The sequence below is a fragment of the Patagioenas fasciata genome, chromosome 7 (genome assembly GCF_037038585.1).
Source record: "Patagioenas fasciata isolate bPatFas1 chromosome 7, bPatFas1.hap1, whole genome shotgun sequence".
In the NCBI taxonomy this organism is placed as follows: domain Eukaryota; kingdom Metazoa; phylum Chordata; class Aves; order Columbiformes; family Columbidae; genus Patagioenas; species Patagioenas fasciata.
In genome coordinates this window covers 6,962,881-6,989,679 of record NC_092526.1, presented here as the reverse complement: position 1 = coordinate 6,989,679, position 26,799 = coordinate 6,962,881, and the positions used below count along the sequence as shown (strand labels likewise).

The 26,799-nt window shown below is 40.5% G+C and overlaps 1 protein-coding gene across 6 annotated transcripts in view; it reads left to right on the top strand.

Annotated features, from left to right (window-relative positions):
• Positions 1-26,799, top strand: part of THSD7B (thrombospondin type 1 domain containing 7B) — a 370,487-nt gene that overhangs the window by 235,786 nt on the left and 107,902 nt on the right. For all 6 annotated transcript variants that reach the window (XM_065841421.2, XM_071810742.1, XM_071810741.1 and 3 more), the window contains exons 12-13: positions 77-209; positions 1,867-1,970. In XM_065841421.2, the coding sequence (XP_065697493.1) occupies positions 77-209; positions 1,867-1,970 (237 nt within the window). The remainder of the gene's footprint in view (positions 1-76; positions 210-1,866; positions 1,971-26,799) is intronic.

Genomic DNA, 26,799 nt, shown 5'->3' with positions numbered 1-26,799 from the left:
TTAACCAAGACAGCTAGATCACTAACCCAGGGTGCCAACTGTGTATGGAATGCAGGTATTTTTCTTTATTTTACAGGCAATGCTACTGCAGTTAAGCAGTCCCGGTACAGGATTATTGTTCAGGATGCTGCCAATGGGGGACAGACGTGCCCAGACACCTTGTATGAGGAAAGAGAATGTGAAGATATTCCCGTCTGTCCAGTGTATAGGTAAAAAGTGTTAGCCTGGAATTAGTCTCTTGCTAGTGGGTATCCACTTGTCCAGAAATGGCTCATGTATGATTATCCTGCACAATTTTCACCAGAAACCAGCATAATATTGCAAAATGCAGTGTTTTAAAGAAATAATGTACCTTGCAAAATGTGTAAAAGTAGAGTTCAAATTGGAAATTTCAGTAGATCTGGCATTATCCTAAAAAACACCAATAGACACAGCTCCTAGAAATAGTAACCTCAGGGTTCAGTGTGTTTAAGGAAGCTATTACTGGGAACTCCCCCCTCAGTGTCTCTAAAAATCAATGTAAGCTATTTTGGGACCACAAGCACTCAACTGCCTTCATCACAATTGTATGCTTATTGCAGAAACTCTTGTCTTTTCCCCTGATGCTCTCACTCCAGTGAATAATATGCACTTTAAAAAATTCTGATTAGACAAATAGTACAGCAGGGTGATTACTCACTGCTCTTCATTAAAATTCTGTGACCCATCTGTTATACAATATTAGTAAACAGAAAAGCATTATATCTTTGCATATAAATCTCCAGCCTGCGCATTCTGTAGGATGTGGTGATGCCAAAGCAGGAGTTGCACCGCTTGGCTCTGCCAGGCTCCATCCCACATGGTGCCATGGAAAACTGTGTTCTCCTGTTCAAAGCCCACTGAAGATGTTTCTTGTGTATTTTCGGTGACTTTGAACCATGCTCTACAAAAAATGAGAAAGGGAAACTTCGTTGGAGGGTAGTGTGGCTTTCTAGAAGGTGAACCTTGCATCTGCATTTCAGTTCACAGTGCTTATTTCAGGAATAATTAAAACCTTTTCCCTCTATTTCTCCTTAAGTCTCCACAGTATATAAAGTAGAATAGAATAGAATAGAATAGAATAGAATAGAATAGAATAGAATAGAATAGAATAGAATAGAATAGAATAGAATAGAAATAATTTCAGTTGGAAAAGACCCTCAGGATTGTCAAGTCCAATCATAACCTAACTCTAGCACCATGTCCCTAAGAACCTTGTCTAAATGCCTTTTAAACCCCTCCAGGGATGGTGACTCCACCACTGCCCTGGGCAGCCTGTTCCAATGCCTGACAACCCTTTCTGTGAAGAATTTTTCCTAATATCCAATCTAAATCTCCCCTGGCACAACTTGAGGCCATTTCCTCTTGTCCTATCACTTGCTACTTGGGAGAAGAGACCAACCCCCTCCATGCTCCATCCTCCTTTCAGGCAGTTGTAGACAGTGATCAGGTCTCCCCTCAGCTCCTCTTCTCCAGGCTGAACCCCACAGTTCCCTCAACCACTCCTCATCACACTTGTGCTCCAGATTCCTCACCAGCTTTGTTACCTCCTCTGCACTCTCTCCAGTATTTCAATATCCTTCTTACGATGAGGGGCCCAAAACTGAACACAGGATTCAAGGAGGGGCCTCACCAGTGCTGAGTACAGCGGCACAATCACTTCTCTAGTCATGGTGGCCACACTATTCCTGATACAAGCCAGGATGCTGGTGGCCTTTTTGGCCACCTGGGTACACTGCTGGCTCATCTTCAACCAGCTGTCAAATAATAATTTATAACGAGAGTTTTTGCTTCTCTTGACTGTTTTCCAGTTTTAACCGCTGGATTGTTAACCTTTTCCTCTGGCAGGTGGAGGACCCACCGCTGGGGTCACTGTGTGCTGGTGCCGGATTCGGTGAGACCGGGTGTGCCGGGGCAGAATGAGGCGTGTGGACACGGCCTGCAGTCGAGGGGTAAGCCTTCTCCATGCAGCCCCTGAACATGTAAGATGTTGGAATGTGGCATTTAAGTAGGATCTTCACTCTCTTACAGTGGCTAGTTTGGAAATTAAGTGACTGAAGCACTTAAAGTGTTTGGGAAGTGGACCCGCTGTACAGTTTTGCGCCTGTGCTGGAGGTTAAAGTACTAGTAACATGATAGTATGCTTGGAGTATAGGAGGGGATTTATCCTTGGTATTCAAGTGTCCTTACAATAACCTGCTCTTCTGCCTAAAGATGAAGCACGTGGGCTTTAAAAGAATCTATCTATAGGCCTCTATGAAGTAACCCTTTCTTACTGCTAAAAATGGAAAGGATAATTTCCTCTTGATTTTAACTTTTAGTAATAATTTACCTGAAGCCAAATTTTCACTAAGACTATTGGAGAAATTCAGTGTGGGTAAAGGCTTTGGGCTCCTGCCCTGGGCGTGATTAAGCGCTTGGAAATTACAGCGAATTTTGCTGTTTAGAGTGTGTGATCAGCGTCTGTAGTGGCTCCTGTAGATGGCTGGAGATTTGGCTGTTATCAGTCTCCTGGGAAATCTAATGAAACCTTTAACAAAAGGTTATTTTTATTGAAAAAAGAATTACTATACAGGTATGTTAACCGAAGGAACATGACATAATAATTTATTCCTTCACAAAGGTAGAAACTATTCTTTAAAGATGAAGTGCATTTCTTACATAATCTGGAAACAAAGGAAAAGAAAGAAGAATCCTGACAGTATGTGGGCTGTATCTGAAAGAAGAAATGTTTTTTAAACTAAAGCTCAAAGGAATAAATATCTTTAACTAGGTTTTGACCACGAGCCTTTCCACGAGGCTTTCAAAGAGAATTCTGTAAATTGAGATGTCCTAAAATGTATTCCTCAGTCTCTGTGTGGAAGGATGGTAATCTTTATGCTCCAGTAGGTGCATGAACTTTCTATTAATCTTACTCTGACAGAATTCAAAGTATAATAGAAGAGTACCACGCTTATTTTTTACTCTGTGGAGAGTCCTCCAACAATTACATAGGGTATGTGCTGTTCTGGAGTAATCATGGAAAAGGAATCTGATAGTCTGATGGGTTTAAGCAAAATCTATTTCAGTGCCATGTTCACTTTTTGTAATTAGCTGTGGGTTTTGTAACAGCTTTGGTTTTCTTAATTACATGTAGTTGATAGAACCAGTCTGCTGCCTGTTATTGGGGATGAGATGGGTTTCAGGAGAATGAGTTCTCAGATGAAGCCCATAGAAGAAGATTTTCAAGATATTTCCAATGAATAAGTGGAGTGACCTGCATGGAGAGGGCAGCTGAAACCAAGCTGCTAACTGACCGCGTCGCTTCTGAAAAACACGCTGCTGGATTTTCAGTGAGTCTGTGTCTTACCTATGGAAGTGTTTAGTAAGGGAAGCTTTCAAAAAGCTGCTGTTGATACCTCACCTTGCTCTACTTGAGCTCTTCAAGAGCGGCAGCAGCATGTGTGAAGAGGTGCTGGGTCACCGTACTGCCAGGGACCAGCCGTTCAGCCAAGGGTGGTGTGTGCTCAGAGACCTTGCAGGGTCTCTTCAGCTTGTAAACCTTGACACTTCCTCTCCCATGGAGGGGGTCTTTGGAGATATTTTTGAGATAATATGTAAGGTGGGGCTGGGAATTTGGACTTGTTCAGCCTGGAGAAGTGTCTAATGGGAGTGGGGTTCACAGAAAAGATGAGCCACACTCTTCTCAGAGGTCCACAGTGAAATAACAGAGGATAACGGGTTAACAAGATTACGCAGACAGACTGTAGATTCCTTAGAGATACTGAAAACTCAATTGAACAAGGTCTTGAGCAGTTTCTAACTTGTGATCAGTCCCACTTAGAGTAGGCATTGGAACTTCAGAGATCCCTTCCATTCTGAGTTGTATTGTACGATTCTGTGAGTCCGTGGATCTTTTCAGGGGAATGCATGCCATCAGTGGAAGAACACCAGATGTTACAGATTGATGTTTCCCTGCAATGTTCAGGCATCCTACAAATGGGTTTGCGTTCGAGGTATCACCACCCTCCACGCAGTGATTGGCTTGCATAATGTGTCAGCGTCTTTAGCCAGTAAGTGCTTGTTCTCCGAAGAGTATTTATATGTATTTGCCTGATTCCTATTTTACCATGTAACAGGAATTACCCTTTTACCGCTAAAGATAATCAGTCTTGCTCTTCCTTAGAACATCTGGTTTTAGTGTTTTTTTGTCTTTTGCTCTCCGTATCCTGACTGTCATGTAAATAAGAGGATTTCAGTTTTCAGTGACTGGCGTATCTAGCCAATTATATAAGAACACTGAATTCATATAAATTGTTTCTAAAGAAAGCAAGCACATGTTTATGTGTACCTATAAGAATGATGACTGTGTTGGGGGAGGAAAATTAGGTCTGAAATTACTTTCAAGCTTTATTCTTTCTCTAGATTTCATTCTGAGATAAATACTTACAGATCTTGTTCCATGAGTGTTTTCACTGAAATTGCATGTAAACATACTATGTAATGTGCAGTAGATATCAGAATTTGCATGTGAATAACAAGCAGAATAGCCAAAGATATGACAGCTGCCTGAAGCTGCAGTTGTCATGGCTTTATCCTGGAATGGTATTATACTAATTACAATAGCCTTTCATTTTGGATATCAGCTTTAGTGGGCTGACTTAGAAAACAGTTGTGGAGGTAAAAGGAAAGTAGCATTTAGACCTAAGAAATACAGTTGTTACTTAAACTTCATTAAGATGTGATTTGCAAAAAGCCCCTGAGATAGGACACTCGAGTGAAACAGGATGGGGATGTTACTGTTGCTTGACAGTGACACAGACAACATTTCTAACAGTAAATGAAGAGCTTTACAAGCTTTTCTATTGCTATATAGCTGTCATTTTCCTCGACAAGCGACTAATTTACTAGAAGGTGTCAAGACTGTGAGAAAATTGCTTCTGCTTTGGATGCCCTTCAGTGGCTTTACTGTTCTCTGATGTTTGTGATGGAGGATCCTTCAGAAATGACCTCTCCCTTCAGTGCTGACATGAGCAGCCACCTTAGACATTTGCATTTTGGGGGAAAAAATGTGTTGCTCATTACAAGGGATTGTTAAGGTTTAATTAGTGGATGGAAAGCCTGTTTTAAGCAAGGGTCTTTGAAGGCTGCTTCAAAAGCCACTGATAAAGTAAATAGATGTGTATTAAAGACCAGGCTGATGTAATGACACTCCGCTTTAAAAACCAGTCTTGGAAATACACTGACAACATAGTTATGAAAAAAGTAGTTACTTTCCAAAAGCAAGGAGAAGCTGCAGCAATGGAACGTGTCATGTCCTGTTTTTCCTGCTCCTGACACTTCGTAACTGTGATCTGACCCTATCTTCCCCCAGCAAGTCCATCCAAGAGCTGTAGCTCCCCATTGCAAGAATACAGAAATGCTGCGACACAGATCATCAAATATTCTTAGAGAATAATTAATTGGTTTATGTACAGGAAAACAACAAACCCACCAATGCAGTAATGAGAAACCACTGCTCCGCTTTGGAGAAATGCATCCTCCTTGGCACACCTGCGATGGATCGATACTCGATATCCTCATTGAGCGTCTCAGTAAGATATTTCTTTTGGTATGCTCTACTATCAGACCACATATGATGTATTCCTTTCCTTCTGCAACTGTGTTGTAAATTCACACCACGAGGGCTTTGCAAAGGTGGTTGGTGTTAAATATAATCCGTTTCAGTTGAAAAGTTGATGTATGAATTGACATTGAAAAAGTAGAAGGCAAGCAGCACCGGACTCGAGCATTTTAAGATTCCTGTCTCCTCCATTGCAGATTTCTGGCTTTTGCTCTGGAGCTTCTGTGAAAACTATAGGAGTATTGCAGACAAGATTGGATTTAGACTGAGATGCAGATGAAAAGCTTACCGTTATGGGAACAAAAATTGTAATGATCTGCTACCTAAGTTTTCTGAGTGTGTATAAATGCAGTGATAGTTCCAGTAAAGTCTCTTCTAAAATATAGGCAGAACTGTGATTACAAACAGTTTGCAATAAGTTAATGACTAAGTTAACGTTTTACATATGAAGATGAAAGGATGAATTTTGCTATTATCTGTTAACATTGCATCTACACAAATCTTTCGAACAGGCATCCATTAGCTGTGTTATCTAGTGTATTCTCAATCTATAACACAGCAATGGCAATATACATTACTGTTGTTTCTGCTGGAATTGTTTTATGGTAACCTTTTTATGATGAGCCATGCCATCAAAAAAGCATCAGTGTTACCTTTTTTTTTGCTTATAACATAGTCACTCAACAGTTCTTATCCTCTGTTTTGTAAGTAGTTAACATAACTGCTGATTAGCTAAATTAACAGATGCATTTGTTGTAATTTGAGTTGCAGAACGCTTTTGCCCTGAAGTACCAATTTCAGGACGTACGTATTAGAATCTTGTTATAATTTACAGGCTAGAGGCAATGTGCTAGCCTAAAGTTTACAATGAATGCGTTTATGAGAGTAAACATGGTGAAGGCACGGGCTGCTTCAGTTCAACATTGATGTTTTATGAGCAATGCTCCACAGCACAGTCCTGTGTATAAATCTGTGCAGCTGATAGCGGCTTACCTGTCATCAGGAGCTCCCTCCAGGATTAACTTTGCCTGGTAGGACACTGGCACCCTTGAGCCTTATTCTGAGTGATACTGGGGGTCCATTAGGTTTGTCAGTGTTTTTTTCTGATGATATTCGTCTAGGGAAATGGGTGGTTGCAGGGATACAAATGGGAGCACAGGGACCTGAACTTGAGTGGTCCCAGCCGGCATCGTGGTCTGGAAGACACTTGCCTGGCAGCTGATGGCATCGATAGCAAATGAGTGAGGGAAAAATAATTACCAAGGTGAGGACAGGAGCTGAGTCTTGTTTGTGGTACCTTTGAAAGGAAAGTTTGCGAAGCACATTCTGTCTAGCATGAGAATTGAGGTGCTGGGGTTTGGCTTTCCAGGATGGAGAGCTTGAGTCTGTTATCAGCTATGTCTGCCTGGGGCTTTGCCAACACTACGCATGTAACTATTCTACATCATATTGCAAATTCATAAAGTACCTGTTATTTGTGGTGTTATTTTCTTGTCACTGATAATGTGAATTTGAGCTCATAAACACATGGAGAGTAATACGGTGATAAGAAGCAACCGAACCAGAATTGATTTACTATTATTTGTTCTTGGTAATCTGATTTCTTTCCTTGACGAGGCGGTGGGCAGGAGGTTATGCAATAAGGTGAGCAGAAAGCAGCACAGATAATATTCTCTTGACTTTAGGAGGACATCGAGTCCAGTCCAACATGACATTCTCCCATGTGCAATAAGGAAGTGTGACCTAGAGGAATGCAGAATGAGGTGATTGTGCAACTTGTTGAAAAAAACTCAAAGCCCTGCTCTCGGTTGTTTGCTGTCAGGCAGGAAGGCTGTTTCACATCGCTGCCTGTAGGGCACACGTACTCTTCACTGTCTTCTGTATTTTCACTGACAGAGGGTATAATGAACTGGAGAGTACATCTGTAACACCTCTAGGTAATTGCAAATCGTGAGTACTTTGAAGGGTGGGCCAAAACCACAATACGGATGGCTTCAAGCATTCTCTGAAATCAGAAACGTGAAATTTTTGTTAAAGATAAAAACGTGCAGCGCTCACCTATGTAGAAAGATGGGCAGCGTTATTGAAGAGGTAAGTCTGGAATTAAGAGTTATGGACTACACGTTAGCAGCATTACACTGTTGTAAAAAACATGCATTGTAAAATCATATATTTTACGTATTTCTTCTGATCTCCGAGTTCCTGAAATTTGCTTCCTCAAATGTATTTTAATCAGGTAATTTTTTTTGTTCCATAATACTTTCTGCCACTGTAAATCATTACAAACAATTAAGGTCAAACAAAAATGTCAAAACTTTCTTGTAATTCCAGTTCCTGGTTTGCCTACAAATTCAGAATAGATTAGGAATCTTGTCTCAAAATACCCAGATTTATTAACAGAAACAAGTATTTAGGAGTCTAAGCTCCTAAATGAAAATTTCTTTAACTTCATGGAAGTTTACCCCTGATTTTACATTTGAAACTTGGTGAGCTATGTATATCTGCACATGGGAGTTTTTGATTTAAGAGATTTATCATCACAGTATGGATGTTTTATTACCTGAGTCTGTATTGTTTGTATCTGATTTCCAGCAGTTTACCTATAGTCTTTGATCTTCAAATTATTTCCCAAAGCCTGGGTTTAATTGTGGGTTGGATTTGCTAGTAGATTAGCTTCATGCAAAAATATTTCACAAAGAGGAAAACAAAGAAAAATTAAGGAGGAGGAGACATTAATACAAAACTCATCTCCGTTTGGGAAAGCTGCATTCTTAGCCTTTCCTGCTCTAGTGGCATGAGGAAGATATCTTCTCCCAGACAGACTTTCCATGGGATTTATTTCACTTTTGGAACATTACAATTGACTGGGAGCAGGAGGAGAGGGGAAAGGATAGATTGAGGCTATGTGAGATGTGATGGATCAATCTTTCTGAGCATTTCATGTCTGCCTGAGAGATTTCTGCAGTTTAATTTATGAGAAATAAAATCACCTGCTCGCATAGAAATAATCCTGGGCCAATTTCTTAAAACCTGAGTTGTCTATGTAAATATGCGTGTGGCTGTACTGCAGTCTGCTGCTGGGTGCTGTTTTGGGGAATGGAAATTCGTCCTCATATTGTATTACATCCTGCTGATCTCCAGGTAATGTGTTCCTATAGACCCATTTTTCTTTCCTTGGGTCTTAGCTGATAGGGCAAGGGGAAGAAAGATTGATACCGATTCTGCCGTGACAGGTTGTTCAGAAAAGAGTGATGTTGGGCTGCCCTCTTTTTTTCACAGGAGATGTCAGCAGGCATCACAAGATGCTTTGAACAGTGCTACTGTATTTCAGTTTGGGTCTGGCCCGGCTTCCACCTCAGGTATAGCTGCTGTAAGAGTATTTCATAGGTGATAGGAGAATTGGCGTGACATTACTTTATAGACATTAACTAACAGCAAGAGAGACTCCAACTCTTTTCTGTCACTGTAGCCTTATGCCAGCAACATAAAAATTGAAGAGACTCTTAGAGAATTTGTCCTGACAGCAATCTACAGCACAACGTTTTGTCCAAAGGCAACTCAGTAATCTGTAGGCTTCCCGTAAAATAAAGATGACGAAGACTGCATCAGATAAATTCCATATATTTGATTTCCTTCAAAAACATGACGGTATATTCCACCCCGTATAAGGAAATAAACAGGTTTTCTAGCTTAACTAAATACTGTTCCTATCTGATAAATAAAACAAATATCAGCATCGTAGTACTACACACAGCATTTGTTTTGTGGGAAGAATAAAGCCTTGATCAAGTAGAAAAGTCTTTTGAAGCCGGAAGGCATAAACACTGCAAATGTATACTACAAGCATGTACCAATAGAGGGATTGTTAAAAGATCAAAATAATGAAAAGTAAAGCAGAGGAACATCAAAGCTTTCCAGGCTATGTATTTCTGCCTTCATTAGGAGGAAGGAGGGAAGAAGTGGGGAAAGGAGGTTTTAGATCAATAGGAAATGGCCTGATCACCTCAAAGTCAAAGACAGCACCGTCCAAATGTGTACAATTTACAGGAGCTTCTAGAGCATCTCAATCACAAAAGTCCCAAGTGATCTGACGGTACTCGCACCATATTTAACAGGTACAGAGGGAGAGTCGAGATCATCTTATCTGAAGGAAATTCCTTTTTAAATGTAAGGGTAGATAGATTTTCATTTTGTCTTTCATCCCTCTGATTAAGTTCAGCTCTCTTTGGTCCTCCTAAGATTTCTTTCATCTAGTGTGTAGTCTGTATGATCTAAGCAACTCTCGTTGGTGAAAGTCGTTTTTGGGGTCTTTTTTTTTAAATGATGGATTGTCATTAAACAGAGTATAGTAGATGAAAGAAGTCCAAGAAGAACCAAACTGTGCTGAGACTTACTCAAGAGGATGAAAGACATAATGAGGGACATAATGAAGAGCAATCTCTCCCTCAAACTGGAGACAGGCCCTTCCAATTATGACTTGTTTTTAGCACCAGCTTCCTGTGATTTAAAATCCTAGTTATGAACAGTTGATTCAGGCTTTTTGTACAGATCTTGGGAAATGTTGATTATGTGAACAGCAGGCCTGGGTGGTCATGCTTCATGGTTTGTGCAGAGGATGTTATAAACTATAACAAGAAATCTTTTCTGTGGCCACGGATGGGTTGTAAGCAGAACTGATCACACAGCCTCTTGTGCTCCTTATCAGAAATAGAGGAGCCATTTCATCCTAAAACTCTGTGTTTCGTTGACTTAGAACCTTGAAACATGAGGGTTTATAATCCTTAATATTTTATATGAACTCATGTAGCTGTCACTGTAACTAGCTATAAAAATACCTGATTTTTTCATGTTCCTTCCAATCTTTTGGTCTGTGTCTGACATACCTCAGTTTGATGGGTTAACCCTGCAGTGAGCAAACTATTTTAGTTTCTTGATGATTTTCAATTTAATTGAATCATCCTTTGTTCTTGAGACATTTGAGGCCCGTTTGCTCTCCTTTTTTGTTTGCCACTTTATATAACGCTTTCATGTCCCATGTTGCAGGCAGTCCCATTCAGTACTGATTTAGATCTGCTTTTGCTTTCATAAAATTTTAATTTCCTCCTTGCCACGGTTGTGCTGTTTACAAATCCAAAGACAATTCATGCCAAAGCTGCTGTGCTTCACAGGGAAATCGTTAAAAATTCATCTGTGCTGAGCAGGATAAGATCCAGGTTCTCTGGAAAATGGCCTTAAGGAGAACTTTTCTTCAAATAGACTCTGCAAGAAGGAAACCTTGAAGCATGACTAAAAATAAGTTTATTAAAAAGCTTTTATACTATTAGTTATCAGGAAAACATGGGAGACATTTTTTTTTACCAGAATAACCTCTACCTTGGCCATGATGATCGAAGTTAAGCACAATACCAAATTATGAGAAATTCCAGAGTCATTAACTGAAAGGATAAATACCAGTCATTTGTTGTTATAGTACAGCAGTACCAAAGGTTCTCAGTTTGATATTTGTTTTACCTAGCTGAAGAAATGGACGGTTCTGGGTTGAAATGCTGATCCTGCTTAAATCAATGAAATATTAAAGGACTCCCATCAGTTTTTTGGACCGCAACTCCCAGCCCTCACCCAGCAAAGGTAAAAGGGAGACGTTGAAAGGGAAGCGGAGTCTGATTTATAGTAGGTATTGTTCATGGTCAGACTGCTGAGGTTTGGATAGCCTGGGGAATTTCCACCCGAGGAACTTGGTAAATGTTGCAGTTTGAATTTTCCCTTATTCTCCGCTACTTAGAAAGCACTTCTTGCTGGAAATTATGAACCAGGTTTCTTTGAATAATTAAGTGCTAATACTCAACATGAATATTTGCATCCTAAATGGCAGAGCTCATCAGGGTGGCTTACCAGAAATCTTCAGGCACAAGATTTGTTAAATGTGACAAACCACAAAGGTGCAGAAGGAATCCTGATGTCATGTTCGTTGTATCTGAATTTGTATATTTATGTTACTCAAATAGCTTTATGTCTGCAGTAGAGGTTTTAGACATGAGCTTTCAATTTCAGAATAAATGAATAACCCTGACTCACACTACCTTTCAAAATTCCCAGCATCTTTCTTTCAAACGGGTGCAGTAAAGTGACAATTGAGTAACTGGAAGTGACGGGGATACTTATGAAGTGCTTGCACTTGAAAGACTACATCAGGTAACTGTGAAATGGTCAATATTACATTTGCTTTACTGTCCAGTGCTGCTCTTTTCTGTTGGCACAGTTTCTAAATATGTTCAGAAGTACCGAGCAGTGTGTTTGGTGCTTTCTAAACCAGTCTGATGATTGCAGCAGTAATACTTCCGAGCGTTTTTCCTGTTGGAAACACCCCTTCTCCCCTTTCATTAGCAGTATTGTCATTGATTTGCTTCTCAAAAGACTCAGGAGAAGATTCAGTCTTCTTTATATTATAATAAATCAAGAGAAACTTCATCCAAAAAATTGGAATTCCACTGGAATAAAATTACTACACAAGAAAAAGCCATCTCTGTGCTTTGATGGCAATAGATAGAAATGAAAAAAATGTCACCTTCTAACAAAGATTTTTCTAAAGTCAATTTTTTTCCTGACAGCCGCTGGTTTTGCCTGGTGCATGCATCATTTATTAAAGGATTGCTGATATTGGCTTTGTGAAATAAGGAGAGTTTCGAATAATATATTCTGATATTTGACGGAGTTTTCCCGAAGTAGGATATTTTATAATGTCAAATTTGGATCTTGGATGTGAAGCCTTGTGGGTAATGTTACTTTTTACCACTTTTTCTGGTCAGTACTATTGTTCCTACTTGTCAGTTCACTGTAGTTTCAGTTCTGCAGTCGTTTATGTTTTATTTGGTGTGTGCCTCAGGGTGAGTGAAGTTTTCTCAAGTTATCTCTTTTCTGCTGTCTTTTGGATATTAGCTGTCTGTTGTTCTTATCGTGGTCTTTGTGTAGGCAAAGGAAACGCCTGACCGAGAGGTATGCAGTGTGAGGGAATCTAACTGACCTATTTAAATGTAATAGACTCATCGAGCTCTATTCACTTCAGCATTTGTTTAATTCAGGCTGATCAGCAGGTCCTCAGGGGATGTGTGACGGGAGAGGGCAGCACCCACCACCACTGTGTGGTAGGAATCCATGGGCTTCCACGGCCTCTGCCCTTGCTGCCCACCAGCTTTCGCTGCTGCCCTATTGCATCCCTTGTGCTCTGGGAGAGCATCTTAATAATAGGCACTTGTTAACAGTATTGGCAAAAATCAAGTGCAAATTGGTCTGTTAGAACTGAGCAGCTACGTGCAGGTGTGAACTCTTGAGAGAGGAAAGACTCAGGGAGCTCAATGCTGTGTGTCAAGAGGATGGACCAGACTCCTTTCAGTGGTGCCCAATGACAGGATGAGGGGCAACAGGCACAGAGTGAAGCACAGGAGGTTCCATCTGATTATGAGGAGAAACTTCTTTGCTGTGAGGTGCCAGAGCCTGGACCAGGCTGCCCAGAGAGGCTGTGGAGTCTCCTTCTCTGTGGCGATGAGGAACGACGCATACAGACGCAGACAGGTACGCAGACACGGAGTTCTTGTTAGCGGGGAGAGCAGAGCCAGGCACACCTGAGCTGACTTTTATTAACAGTTCTCAATTTCACAGAATCGCAGGATGTTAGGGATTGGAAGGGACCTTGAAAGCTCATCCAGTCCAATCCCCTCACCGGAGCAGGAACACCCAGATGAGGTTCCACAGGAAGGTGTCCATTCACATGCCCAGGCCCAACATTCACACTTCATACATGTGGCAGTGGTTTTCTAGCCCGAGATATCATTCATATCATTCTCACTGGCCTGTGCTATCACTCCTTACACTCATAAAAAACATACTTCTGTATAACCTGTCCAAGCCTGTTTTTGCTGGAACCGCACATCCTGCCATTCCCACACTTCTCTGGAGACATTCAAACCCGCCTGGACACCTTCCTGTGTGATCTGCTCTGGTGAACCTGCTTTAGCAGGTGGGTTGGACTGGATGATCCCCAGAGGCCCCTTCAACCCCAACCATCCTGTGATTCTGATTTAGTTGCTCTCTTTTATTCTAACCCCCAGAGCATGTGATCTGGCCATGGCAGATGTTGTTTGCAGCACATTGGGGAATTTGTAGGGCAAATCAGACACAGTGTTTGTGACAAGTTACTTTGACCATCCTGTTTTTTTTTCGGGACCACTTTAAAATGACTTGTTAGTAGACCCCGTAAAAATCCCTGCCTGCGAGATGGACGGGTTTTGTGCGGGCGACATTGCTGGTGACGTTGCATGTGAGCAAATCTCCAGACAAACAGGGAATACATTTGTGCTTTAAAATAAATATCTTCAGTGCCTAGTTTCATGGAGTATAAATTTTCATGTAATCTAAGCACATCTGCTCATAATAATTAACTTCTGTGGTGTATGAAAGGAAGAGCTACATCAGCTCTATGGTATGATAAGATGGATTGCTTTCTATCTGTTCATCATAATGATTAATTGTAGTATTTATAGGAAAATGGCTGCTTTTTATTCATTTTTGTTTTTAGATCATGTATCTTGCCTTTTTTTAAGCTTATTTAAATGTAAATACTCTGCAAATCCGGTATGAAAGCATAAACTTTCCAATTTTAAGTGCTTTGATGAAGAACAGGGCAAAATATGTCTCTGCTTAAATTGTCTTATCTCAAGACTTTGAAAGATGCCCGTCTTTCTTTCCTAGTGAGATGAATTTCACAGGTAAATGTGAATATTGCAAGTAACCATGAAAGAACTTTAGAAGGATGATGAAATTTCATTTGACCCCGAGGGCTGGTGTTTCCAAGGGGCAAACTTAATAGTAATGAAACATATTATCAATTTGCACTTGGTTTTGCAAGTATTAAATATTTGCTATGAGTGAAATAATTATCCGGTGTGTTTCCAGAAGTTAAATACACATAGTTCTCAGGCTTTAGTTCTGTAAAATTTGAGTGTGTGCTTTGTGGAATGTTTGCAGTAGAAGTGATGGATATACAAATACAGCTGTCAATTAGCACTAACCTGTGAAGTAGGTTGATCAGAGGAGCCTAATGACCCAGTTGTGTTTTCTCCCAGTGCAGTGATTTTCTTCTTGCATTACTTGAAGACAAGTTAATATTCATTGTATAGGTGAAGGTCAGCCACAGGTTTTTATTGGTGTTGAGTTCGCACACTAAGAATGGTGTAAGCAAATGAAATGATGCGTGGAGGGCGTTTAATGAACAAAATCTGAAACTTGGCTAAAGTTGCAGGAAGTGTGTACAGAATTTAGCCTAGTATTTAAAAATCTTTTCTGGGTTGTTCAAATCATATTGATTAAATGCTAAACAAAGTGCTTTTCTTGAAATCTCACAGTGACTGGCATGAACTCCCTGATTGAATTATACTGCAAACAGAGCACTGTATGGGAAAATGTGTTTACCGGTTACAGTTATATATTTTTTTAAGTGTTTCTTATTAAAAATTCCATCCCAGGATTTTCTCAGAAGATAAACTAGACTCAACAAAGAAGTTAATGCAAAAATAAGCTATTGCAATGGCATCAATGAACAGATAAAATAAGCAAATAAGCAATTTGCAGATAGAGAGTCAACATCCCATGAAATGTTTATAAAGGTAATATTTAAGAGCTCATAAAATCAAATTGTATTCAGATACAATAACAGAAGTCAGTAATAAAACAGTGGTGAATCAGGTCCAGGGAGAATCATAAAGCAAAAGGCTCTATTCCATTTCAGAGGTTCTCTTCAGTGCTAAGCATACTATACGTTTTATGGCAGCTCCAGCTAATCTTTGCTTACCCAGTTACTCATAGTTAGAGTGTGCACATACGAATCAAACTGCTAAAGGCATGTGCTTTTTGATGCTATATAATTTAATTATTAAGAAAGTCATTTGGATGTCATTTCGGATTCACGGTGCTGAGCATTTTTAGGGTTTTTGTCCTCAAGGAAACAAGTTATTCTAAAATGAAGCTACTGTTCTTTGTTTTCTTTCCCAGAGTCCATCAATCTATTACAGAAAGAAAGATCATGCATTTCAAGTTGTTGTTTTGATATCTGTGGCAGTTGTTGTTATCTGCTGGATAATTATTTGTTCTAATATTTCTATGCAAATCAAAAATAAGCTGATGTCCCTATATTTCCATAAGCAGCATCTTAATAATAAACATAAATAGAGCTGTTATAAGGATAGGCAGAGCGTTTGCTGATAGGTTGCATCTCCTCCGTGAGGTCTCAAAAATGCTCATTCTGGGCACATCAAGATCAGTTTCTGTAAGTTTGCTACAGCCAGAATTCATTAGGGCAGACAATTTCAAAATAGCTGGCTTATCCTTGGGAACAATTTCCCCAAAGAGGGCCGTGAGGCCTGAGATTCTTGCCTTTTTTTTTAACTGCTAATTGTCACCCTCCTGGGACTGCAGCTGATCCGCTCAGGGACCCGGTGCTGCAGTTGGGCCAGTTTTCAGGGCGCTGGGGTGGGAGCGTTTGGTTTTTACCACATTCACAGAAGGATCTTTTGTTACCTTTAATGCCCGTTGCTAATTCTGATTTTTCCATGCTTGTGCTGCAATCTCCTGCTAATCCTCAGGAACCTGACCTAGTTCACACTCATTGTTTGAGGGCAGTGAATAGCTTCTGACCGAGCTCAGCTGATCCCTGGTATGGGATCCTTGCCATGGCTGTGCCTGTTCCCCCGCAGCCGAGCTTTCACATTGGCCTTTGTCTTTTTCTGACCAGCAACTTCATTTTTCTTTTCTGTCCCAGACCAGCTCTCCAGGACGCCTTACTTTAATGCATTTAAATGAATGTGTAAGTCCGCTTGCCCATTCCAGCTGTGTAATGTAATCATAGAATCATTTCAGTTGGAAGAGACCCTCAGGATCATCGAGTCCAACCATAGCATAACTCTGGCACTAAACCATGTCCCTAAGAACCTCGTCTAAATGCCTTTTAAAATGATCATTCTCTTTCAGCGTGCCCTCCACCCTGACGTTCTCCATTGGTTCCTCCTCATGGCTTAGGTTCTAGCTGAGTAGAGTTTACTCCGTCCCCACCCTGACAGACCAAATTTTACCAAATTCACCAAAACTACCTATGAACTGGCTATATTTCCTGAGCCGTTCTGCGTTCCTCAAGCACCAGATGAAGTGGTGTGGATGATGTCCTCAGACTGTTTCACAAGCTCACCTAATTTGAGGTCCTTTTTCCAGCTTAGCACACATCCTTTCCCTTTTAAGCATCAGCTGGGCATACAGTAGGTCAGTGTTCTCTATAGACCAACCCAGAGAGTGAAAAGGTCTGTAATGTGTAGATGAAATGAAACATATCACCTTTATTTGCATGTCCTTCAGAAGAACCGTACCCCTTTATGTTACTGTTCCAGTCATGTGAGTTCACCTGTTAAATACTGGCTACAACAGTATTTTATTCAAAAATAGATATAACTGTGTAAAGTCTGGTTTTTAATGCTTTGTTGACTAAATATAGCTTCGTTGTGCAACCTAAGTTATCTTAGCTGAAAGATAATGTAGAGATGATGGAGCAGCAGACACAGTTGGGGAGAGAGATGTGGGTGCATCCCTGGGCATCGTCTCCGGCAGCGCTGGGACAAGGGACATTGGGAAGCCATCCTGGTTCTTTATTTCCTTATGTAAGTTACTCTGAAAAGAACAGAATATTGGTAGGAGGTGACTGCTGTTTGCTATTTATTCAGTGTTTTTGTAGATGTAGCAGATTTCTTGTTGATAAAGGATAATTTGATTTTGGAAGGTGATTACGTATAACACGTTTGTTTGGGATTGTTACTGAAGAGTCCCCCTGTAATCATAATGGGAAGTATATTGAATGTAGTTTTTTAAACATATATGATAGAAAGGTGGGTAAGCATTTGAAACATTAAAGAGTTAAGCATTTTCTCACTTCTTCACAATCTCTGCTCATTCTTTTGCTGAGAGAGGACTGGCAATCCTGTGTCTTTTAACTTAAAAGCGACCTGTGTCCTTACCTCCAGCGTACACTTATTTTTTCTAGAATAATCTTATGTAGCAGCATGAAATGGGCTCCTGATATATCGGACAACGTAGAATACAAGAATCTGTGGAAAACATGAATCTCACCTTTTTTTTGCATATTTACTGTACTGGAAAACCTTGTAGTCCCATCAAGACTTCTCATTTATTGATAGCAGACACATCAGATTGGCAGCTCATCTTTTTTTTCTTCTTATTAGAAAAATCTTGCTGCATTTATTGAGTAGAGAAAAAAATGTATGTGTTTATAGTTTGGATGGTTACACAATTCTCATCACAACCAGGAGATAATCTTGTAATTTGGGGTGTTTTTTTAAAGCTTTCACTGTATTTTTATAGTTGTATGAGTAATTAGGATAGTGAGTTAATAGTTAAAATCGTCATTTTGTACATTCCTTTATTATTTTCAACAAGAGGAGAACAACTTTTTTAAAATCTATGTGTAATCAGTAACTTTACCAATATTATTTTTCAGTACTTATTTCTTTACCTTTTGACAAATTCCAATTGTGTGTACATTGTTAATCATGCACCTTCAATATGTGGCATTTAATTTAGTATTTTTCAAAGTGTTACTTTTGATCCCTGCGTGGAAGGCTGCGGGAATGTCTTTGGTTTGTGCACCTAATGCTTTATGAGATAAACAAATAAGCAATTCAAGCTTTGTAGTCAGTGTGCTACATAATGACCTAGTCATAATTCTTGAATCGGCTGTCAACACATATTAAATCAGAGCGTCTGTTTGAAACAGTAGTATTTCATGAGATGCGTTTGACAGTTCATTATCTTATCTGTGAGAACTCCTTTCTTCCTTCATCTTGCCTCCAAACCAATATCCCTGCTGTTGAACTTTTGGTAGAAGTCAAGGTCACAGCTTTGGAATCAAGTTATATATGGAATTGCCTGTCTTCGCTCTGAAAATGTGAGTAAATCAAATGTACTGATATGGTAATCTAAATCTACAGCGTGTTCTCTTGCATTTTATTGAAACTAAAAGATTAGAAGTTTTATTGACTTTTAAAAACTGCTCATAGTGAAACTTCTTTGGGAAAGTTTCTTAATAAACCTATACAGATTTAACCCTGCACTTAAAAAGTCCCAACCAACCAAACAAAAAAAACCCCAAACAAACACACACCACACAGGAATGGCAGTAAATTATAACAGATATATATATATGTATATAAACCTACAAGGAATGGGTTGTGTGTGTGTATTTAGGTAGAAGTGAGATGTCTGTGTAAAATAACCAAGTAAATTACCTTCAAGTTTTCTGAAAGGTAGCACAAATACCTCGTGTTTTTTGTGTTCCTTGGGGAGGTCTGGGGAAGAAGGGATTGTTTCAGTCAGAAAACCACCTTTTTTTCTCATCCAGATTTATAATTTATCGTAGAAAAAATGTCAGGAAAGGGACTGTCTTAATGTTGAAGACTGATGCCATTTGGTTTCATTCAATTAAAGGAGGCTGGAATACATCTTGGCTTTTGATTATACAAACTGTAGCTAATGTATAATGTAATGAGAGAAATTTCCCAGAAATCTGTTTCAATTTCTGAACTAATTTTGATCTGATATTCTTGTGTATCATATTACTAGTATATAAAAAAAAATCTTTAGAATATATGAGTTTTTAATTGTTTTATCGAGTGTTGCCAAAATTTACAGTCTTTGTAACCTCTTTGTATTTCCAGTAACTTCAGGTTCTGCTTGTAATTTTCCATGATGCAGTTGAAGAATATAGGTATTTTTTTCATACTTCTGAAGAGAAGTCTTTATTTGACTTTTGACCTGCTGTGAGAAATGATGCAGTGCTTCCTAAAGTTTATATTTCAAACTTTGAAGTTTATTTTCCTGACCTTGCCTCACAGACAAGCTCAGGAGGTGCGGGCTGGATAAATGCAGAGTGAGATGGGTCATGAACTGGCTGGATGGCCGAGCTCAGAGGGTTGTGATCAATGGTGCAGAGTCTGGCTGCACACCTGTGGTTAGTGGGGTTCCCCAGCGGTCAGTGTTAGGTCCAGTCCTGTTCAACCGGTTTATCAGTGACCTGGGTGAAGAGGCTGAGTGCACCCTCAGCAAGTTTGCTGATGATCCCAAACTGGGAGGAAGGGCTGACACAGCAGAAGGCTGCGCTGCCATCTAGTGAGACCTGCACAGGCTGGAGGACTGGGCAGGGAAGAACCTGATGAAGTTCAACAAGGGCAAGTGTAGGGTCCTGTACCTGAGGAGGAACAACCCCAGGCACCAGTACAGTTCAGGGGTGGACCTGCTGGAAAGCAGCTCTGCAGAGAAGGACTTGGGAGTTCTGGTTGACAACAGGTTGACCATGAGCCAGCAATGTGCCCTTGTGGTCAAGAAGGCCAACAGTACCTGGCGTGCATTAGGAGGAGTGTGACCAGCAGGTCGAGGGAGGTTGTTCCTCCGCCTCTACTCTGCCATGGTGAGGCCGCATACGGAGTTGTATGTCCAGTTCTGGGCTCCCCAGTTTAAGAAGGACAAGAAGTTACTGGAGAGAGTCCAACAGTGAGCTGTGAAGATGATCAGGGGCCTGGAGCACGTTTCGTGTGAAGAGAGACTTGAGAGCGCTGGGTCTGTTCAGCCTGGAGAAGAGAAGCTGAGAGGGGATCTCATCAATGTTTATAAATATCTCCAGGGTGGGTGTCAAGAGGATGGACCAGAGTCCTGTCAGTGGTGCCCAACAACAGGATGAGAGGCAATGGGCACAGAGTGAAGCACAGGAGGTTCCATCTGAATATGAGGAGAAACTTCTTTGCTGTGAGGTGCCAGAGCCTGGACCAGGCTGCCCAGAGAGGTTGTGGAGTCTCCTTCTGTGGAGACATTCAAACCCACCTGGACACCTTCCTGTGTGATCTGCTCTGGTGAACCTGCTTTAGCAGGTGGGTTGGACTGGATGATCTCCAGAGGTCCCTTCAACCCCAACCGGTCTGTGACTGTGTGATTTCTAGTGCAGATTATTAAGGCTTTCTTAGTATTTCTGTGTTGCCAAGAGAATCACAGATCATTTGCTCCTGGAGGAGATTAATTTTTAAGAAAATTGCACATGGGTGGTTAAGAGTGGGGCTTTGTGTGTATTTTGTTTTTTATAAAACATCTACCTGTGAAAATGAGCATTGCTTTTTAACACTGTATTGAACAGTTGTGTGACATGCAGAGTTGTGCAGAGAATAACTTTGGCATGGTGGTGCACCTGATTGACTCAAAAAGATTCAAGCCTCACTCCCCCCCCAAACCTAACAAGGACATGCTTCTCATGCCTAGCAATAAATAATCTGCCCTGCTCCTTAGTGGGTATAAAAAATTGTGAATATAGCAGGATTATAATGATGTTTAGACCATTGTTTGAAGAAAAGCCAGCACCGAGCCCTCTTCTATGAATTGAAGGTGACCTGGCTTCAGTAGAAATAGGTGATACTTTGGGCTGTGTAGTAGAGGTGAAGAAAAAGTCCTGAATGGGGTTCGCGTCACCTTTAGGGGAATTTCCTTAAGTTTACATCCTCCTTTGCATCCTTTGGCGCTGTGCACAGATCTTGAGGGGACTTGGGAGGGACCTTTGCAGGCCGTGGGGCCGGGGAGCTGTTAACATCGTCTGCAGGAGATGTGGCTGCGGTACAAGTTTTCTGCCTTAATTCCTGACAAGGTTTAAAGTTCTGCTCACTTGTCATCTGATAAGATTGGTGCATTCAGCAACCGAAATCCTTTGTGGAGTGTTTCAGCTACAGGACACATTACTTTTTATTGAACTTTTTAATAGGGATGACTGGTATTGCACTTGGCTGCCGTGTATAGATTTTTCTCCGTCTGTTACTAAAAACACTGCTATCCTATTTTTCAGAGATACATACAAACTAAAATTCATACTTGACCTTGGTTCCTTTAGTGCGGTTCCTTTCAAGGACTGCTTGTGGCTTTTCCGAAATGACAGGATGGTGGATGAAGAACCAGAAAAATAAAACCCAAAGTTACTTCTGAGGATCCTCCTCGTCTCTTGATCCAAATTCTCCAGCTTAATTGGTGCCTTAATTTGTTCCTCATTGGCTGTGACCTTACAGACCCTGAATGAGAGTGATGGTTTTTGTTGCTTCTAGTATTTTGTTGTTAAATTGTTCATTAATGTACAGCGAAGGACTGATATATTGCATATACATACACCATATGTCCCCATTAGTGTTGCCTTGATCTACTGAAGAGGAGTGTTACTTTCAAGGGGGTTTTTTGGGGGGGGATGGTGAAATAACTTAATATTTTTAATTATTTTTTTTCCCAAAATGAGTTTTGCATTAGTCTGACTAAGTGAAAACCATGAATGAAATCTCAGTGTTTAAAAATGTAATGCCAGAACCTCATGGCATAAAGTTTAGTAGCTAGACCAATCTTTAAACTGTTGAGCAACATTATTGCTCTACTAAACCTCCCTGCAAGACCTACTTTTGCCTCAGGCTTCAAATGGGAGATTTTATTATAGGTCTCCTGGATTAGGTGTACAGGAACCACATTGGTTGACATTGGCTTTGATATATATGAGCAAAAGTTTATGTAGTCGTTTTTGCTATATTTCCATTCTAAAAGTTAATTAACTGATAAGATATAACCCTGGAGCGTGGATCTTCAAATAGGAGAAGACAAAGGTTTAAAGAGAAATTGAGAAAAAGGTCTGACGCGATGAATGATTTATAAAAGGCAAAATACCAATGTGATATTTTAGAGAATCTCTCAGTTCTGTGTAGCCGTACAATCTTAATTTATTTGGCCGTGCCATGTCAAACTTGCTCACAGAAACAAATTACTACGAATTCGTGGTGTGCTGTATTTATACTTTCATTGTGGCAACAACAAGAGTTAGTTTCTCAAATACAGCACATTTGTATGGAAAGTTCCTTTTCCTTTGGGTTTCTGATGAATTAAAAAGCTGCTATTTACCGTTTCTTTGAAATACACACTTAAAATTCCAAATATCAGTTCTCCCTTCTGAAAAGGAAATGTGATGTGAATCTTGATGGGTTTTCAAAGTATTGAGTTGCTTTTGCATTGAATTTTATTTCCTAAAGAACTTATTCTAAAATGGAAGAAGTAATTACCACTTTGGGAAATTTTGGAAGTGGCTCTGATTATGTTTACATGGTTTTAAGGGAATTGATACTGCTGGGCATAATTGGCCGTAGTCTTTGTTCCCTCTCCAGGGGATAAAGGTTCAGATGTTCCTCTGGGTCTCATGTCCCTGAGGCAGCCTCAGGTCTGAGTCCTTAATGTGCTCCTTGGTGCTGCCCTCCATGGCTGGCGTGGACCTACCTCTCCAGAGGTGACCGTAGGTCCTCATGCTCTTCCAGGACACCAAGAACTTCTCAAGGGTGTGGAGGACATTTCTGCTCTTAGAGGAGGAGGAAGATGACGATAGGTACTTGTGACTCAACCACTTTGAAATGAACCAGGAGGGGCATGGTCAGGGTATAGAGAAGTAAATGGTGGGTCCACTGTGGTGGCACTGGCAGAAGATGGCCATCTCCTCCAGAGGTGCCATCAAGTTACTGTCTCTTGTCTATGTTATCATGGGCTCTGTTTTCTTACTGTTTAAGAAGGACAAGGAATTACTGGAGAGAGTCTAGCAACGGGCTACAAAGATGATTAAGGGGCCTGGAGCATCTTTCTTATTAGGAGAGGCTGAGAGAGCTGGGTCTATTAAGCCTTGAGAGGGGATCTCATCAATGTTTATAAATATCTCAAGGGTGGGTGTCAAGAGGATGGACCAGACTCCTATCAGTGGTACCCAACAACAGGATGAGGGGCAACGGGCACAGAGTGAAGCACAGGAGGTTCCATCTGAATATGAGGAGAAACTTCTTTGCTGTGAGGTGCCAGAGCCTGGACCAGGCTGCCCAGAGAGGCTGTGGAGTCTCCTTCTCTGGAGACATTCAAACCTGCCTGGACACCTTCCTGTGTGATCTGCTCTGGTGAACCTGCTTTAGCAGATGGGTTGGACTGGATGTTCTCCAGAGGTCCCTTCCAACCCCAACCATCCTGTGAGTCTCTGGTTGCTGTTTGTTTGTTTCTAAAGAATATTTTTTAAGAAGTCAGAAAAAATAAACATAAACCATTTCTGTAAAATTTTATTGTGAGTTACTTTCCAAAGGTGACCCTCCCCAGCTTTAAGCTTTTAGCGTGATGTTGTCTGATCTTGTTATGGAGTTGGCAGAAACCTTCTGTATCAAGAAAGATTCACACACATAGCAATTTTGTGGGAGAAACTGCTCGGAGCTCCAGCAAAGATGAACAAAACTTCACAGGTGAAAAGAGGGAATAAGATGAGAATCAACCCAGGGATTTATTATAACCAAGATTAAAATAGTTTGTACTGCAAAGACTGTAATATAAGAAAATGTAGCATAGTGTCCCAGTCAGCTCTACCCTGGGGTTATAGAATGAAGCATGTGAAGAATAGCTAAAAATACTAATAATCTTCCAGCAGGGTGGAAAATATTTCCAGTTCTGATGCAATTTACTTTCTGTTGTATTAATTTGGTTTTATTGCATTTGGTTGTGCGGGGTTTTTTTTGTTAAACAAACTATAATTTATGTTATCTGAACCGATGGTAAAGGAATCACAACAGAGAACTTATTGTGTCCAAATATTGTATCTGTTATACATGAATGATCTTATAGTGATCAATCAGTGTTTGGATTGTGTAATTGCTTTTGAAACAAATGCTTGCAAACAAATGCTTCATTCATAGATATTAAAAGAAAGTGTAATAGGTTCTGTTCTTTTCCTGTTGAAATAAATGTGAGTTTTCCCATTGATGTGGCAGGAATACAATCTGCTCTATAATCCCCACTCAATTATAACAATTTAGTGCAAATTTAACAAGAGGAGCAGCAGCTAAATAAGAAATTTTGTTTCCTCTTTTTTCTGCCTTCAAGAAAGAAAGAGAAGATCATCATATGAAAAATATAACATACTGTAAGATATCTCCGTTTACATTCTCTCTGATCTTTTACCTTGTTTTTAAGAGACTAGAAGACGAAAACAAATAGTCCCTTTAGATCTGTTAGCTTCAAAAAAAGAGTAAAAAGGCATGTACTAGCAGTGAGAATGGTCTGAACAATAAACAAAAGCAAAGATGAGTGTAATTATTTTTATTATTCTTAAGAGGCAAACCTATTGGGATGCCTTCGCTCACACAAAAAGTTCATTTAACATGACCCAGGAGGAATACCAGTTTTTATGGGAATCAGGGTCTTTTATATATGCTATATAGAAATATATCCTCCAGTATCTTGGACTGTTAGTCTCTTCTGGAGAGGTTTTTTTCCCTGCTCTAAGAAAGGATGCCCTGAGGTAGCGTTTCTGTAAAACATTTCTTCCCCACACACTAGCAGTGTTTAGGAAGAAGTATAAAAAGCATTTCTGTGTGTATAATTTATACATTATGTATATGTGTATGGAACTCCCACACATCAGAGCGTGACTTTGCTCTTACTGGGATTCCAGTCTGCGTACTTGGGTTTCCCGCTGGGCAAATCTCCTGAAAGGCCCCAAATATTTGATTTCTCGAGCTCATGCATGGGAAATGTTTCACAATCTCTTTCTGCCTCTCTCACCTTCAGTCTAAGTCCAGGCTCTGTGCTGTAGATAGACTGTGCTGACCCTTCAATATCAAGGACAGGATCTTTATTTCGTCTCCTGAGGTAGACAATACTGGATGATGGCTGGAAGACAGTTGATTTAGACCAGATTAATTATTTGAGTTTGCGTTTTTATTAGCTTCAGTCAGAGCAGATTTAGTTGTTTCACCAATTTCAGGCTGGAGATGAGTGGCCAGACTTCAGACCTCAAAGCATTTCGTATTCTTATAATTTCTTTGCTGTTGCAAAGTGATAGTTGGAGTGGAAGGTTTTATGCAGGGCCATATCTGCGAAAGCCACTGGTGCTTTAGAAAATTTTAACGGCAGTTTCTATGCGTAGAGCATTAAAAGTGATGAGGAGGTTTCCAAATTTCCATGTTAGTACTTTCAGAATCGCAGTTTTGAACTTTGCTAAAGATGACAAGTCCGTGTCCTGTAAAACACCAGGATTGTCTGCATTCTGGAAAAGCGTGGTTAATTAAAAATAAATAGAGGAGTCCCTGTTCTGATCTTATTTTACACCAGTCCAAATCCACGTGTCTTCACTTGTGTTCAGTGTTATAAACAGCACTGTACAGGCAGTACTGTCAGGGAGGAACTGAGAATTTCAGATAGTCATTAAACATTAGCTCTGTGGCCAGGCAGTGGCAAAATAGGATGAATCTACTCAAATGGACAACAGGCTGCCACACAACTGCATTTTGTCACGAGGAGATCTGTGCGACAGCAGGTTCATTTGTGGTGTTGTACTTGGGGCTTGGAGCGTCCCTCAGAGGGTGGGATGTGGACACTGACAACAGAGAGGGGGAGATTGGCCAGGTGGGAGCGGGAGGCATCAGGATGAGTTGAAAAGTTGTTGAAGGGCCCATATGTGTCCACAGGGGTTTAGTTGCTGGTCCCTGACAGGCCAAGAGCAGCAAGGAGTTTTGAATGCTAAAATAAGAACCAATACCGGGGTGGAGCTGGGGAGTGGGGAGCTGAGGGGGCAGGATAGATTAAAATCTTTAGGTCTTACCTTGGACCATAATATTTTAAATATAATGTTGGGGGAGCTGTAAATACGTCAATGTGTTAGTGTTACGTTCTGAATTTAGTGTCTGCTCTTCACCGTAAGGGGAGAGGTGAAGTGGAAATGGCAGAGAACCTGCCTTCCAGAGCAAGAGCTTCAGATGCATTTTCCTAAACCAACATAATGCAATGTTTTCTTATGTCTAATTATCTGAAAGAGGATGAAAGTGGATAATTTTATCAAACCAGACACCAAAAACATTCAGACTGAAATGGGCGTGTGGCTGGGCAGGTTTACAGGGCTGTCTTCTGGGCCGTTCCTAAGGCTGGGTTTGCCATGTGGGTTGACTTAGTGTTGAGCTCTCTACTGCTGTTGTGAAAGATGACCATGGGGTGCTAACCAAAAATTGGACCTGGCTGGAGTAGAACAGGTGGCATTAGGTTTTAAGTTCACCCAG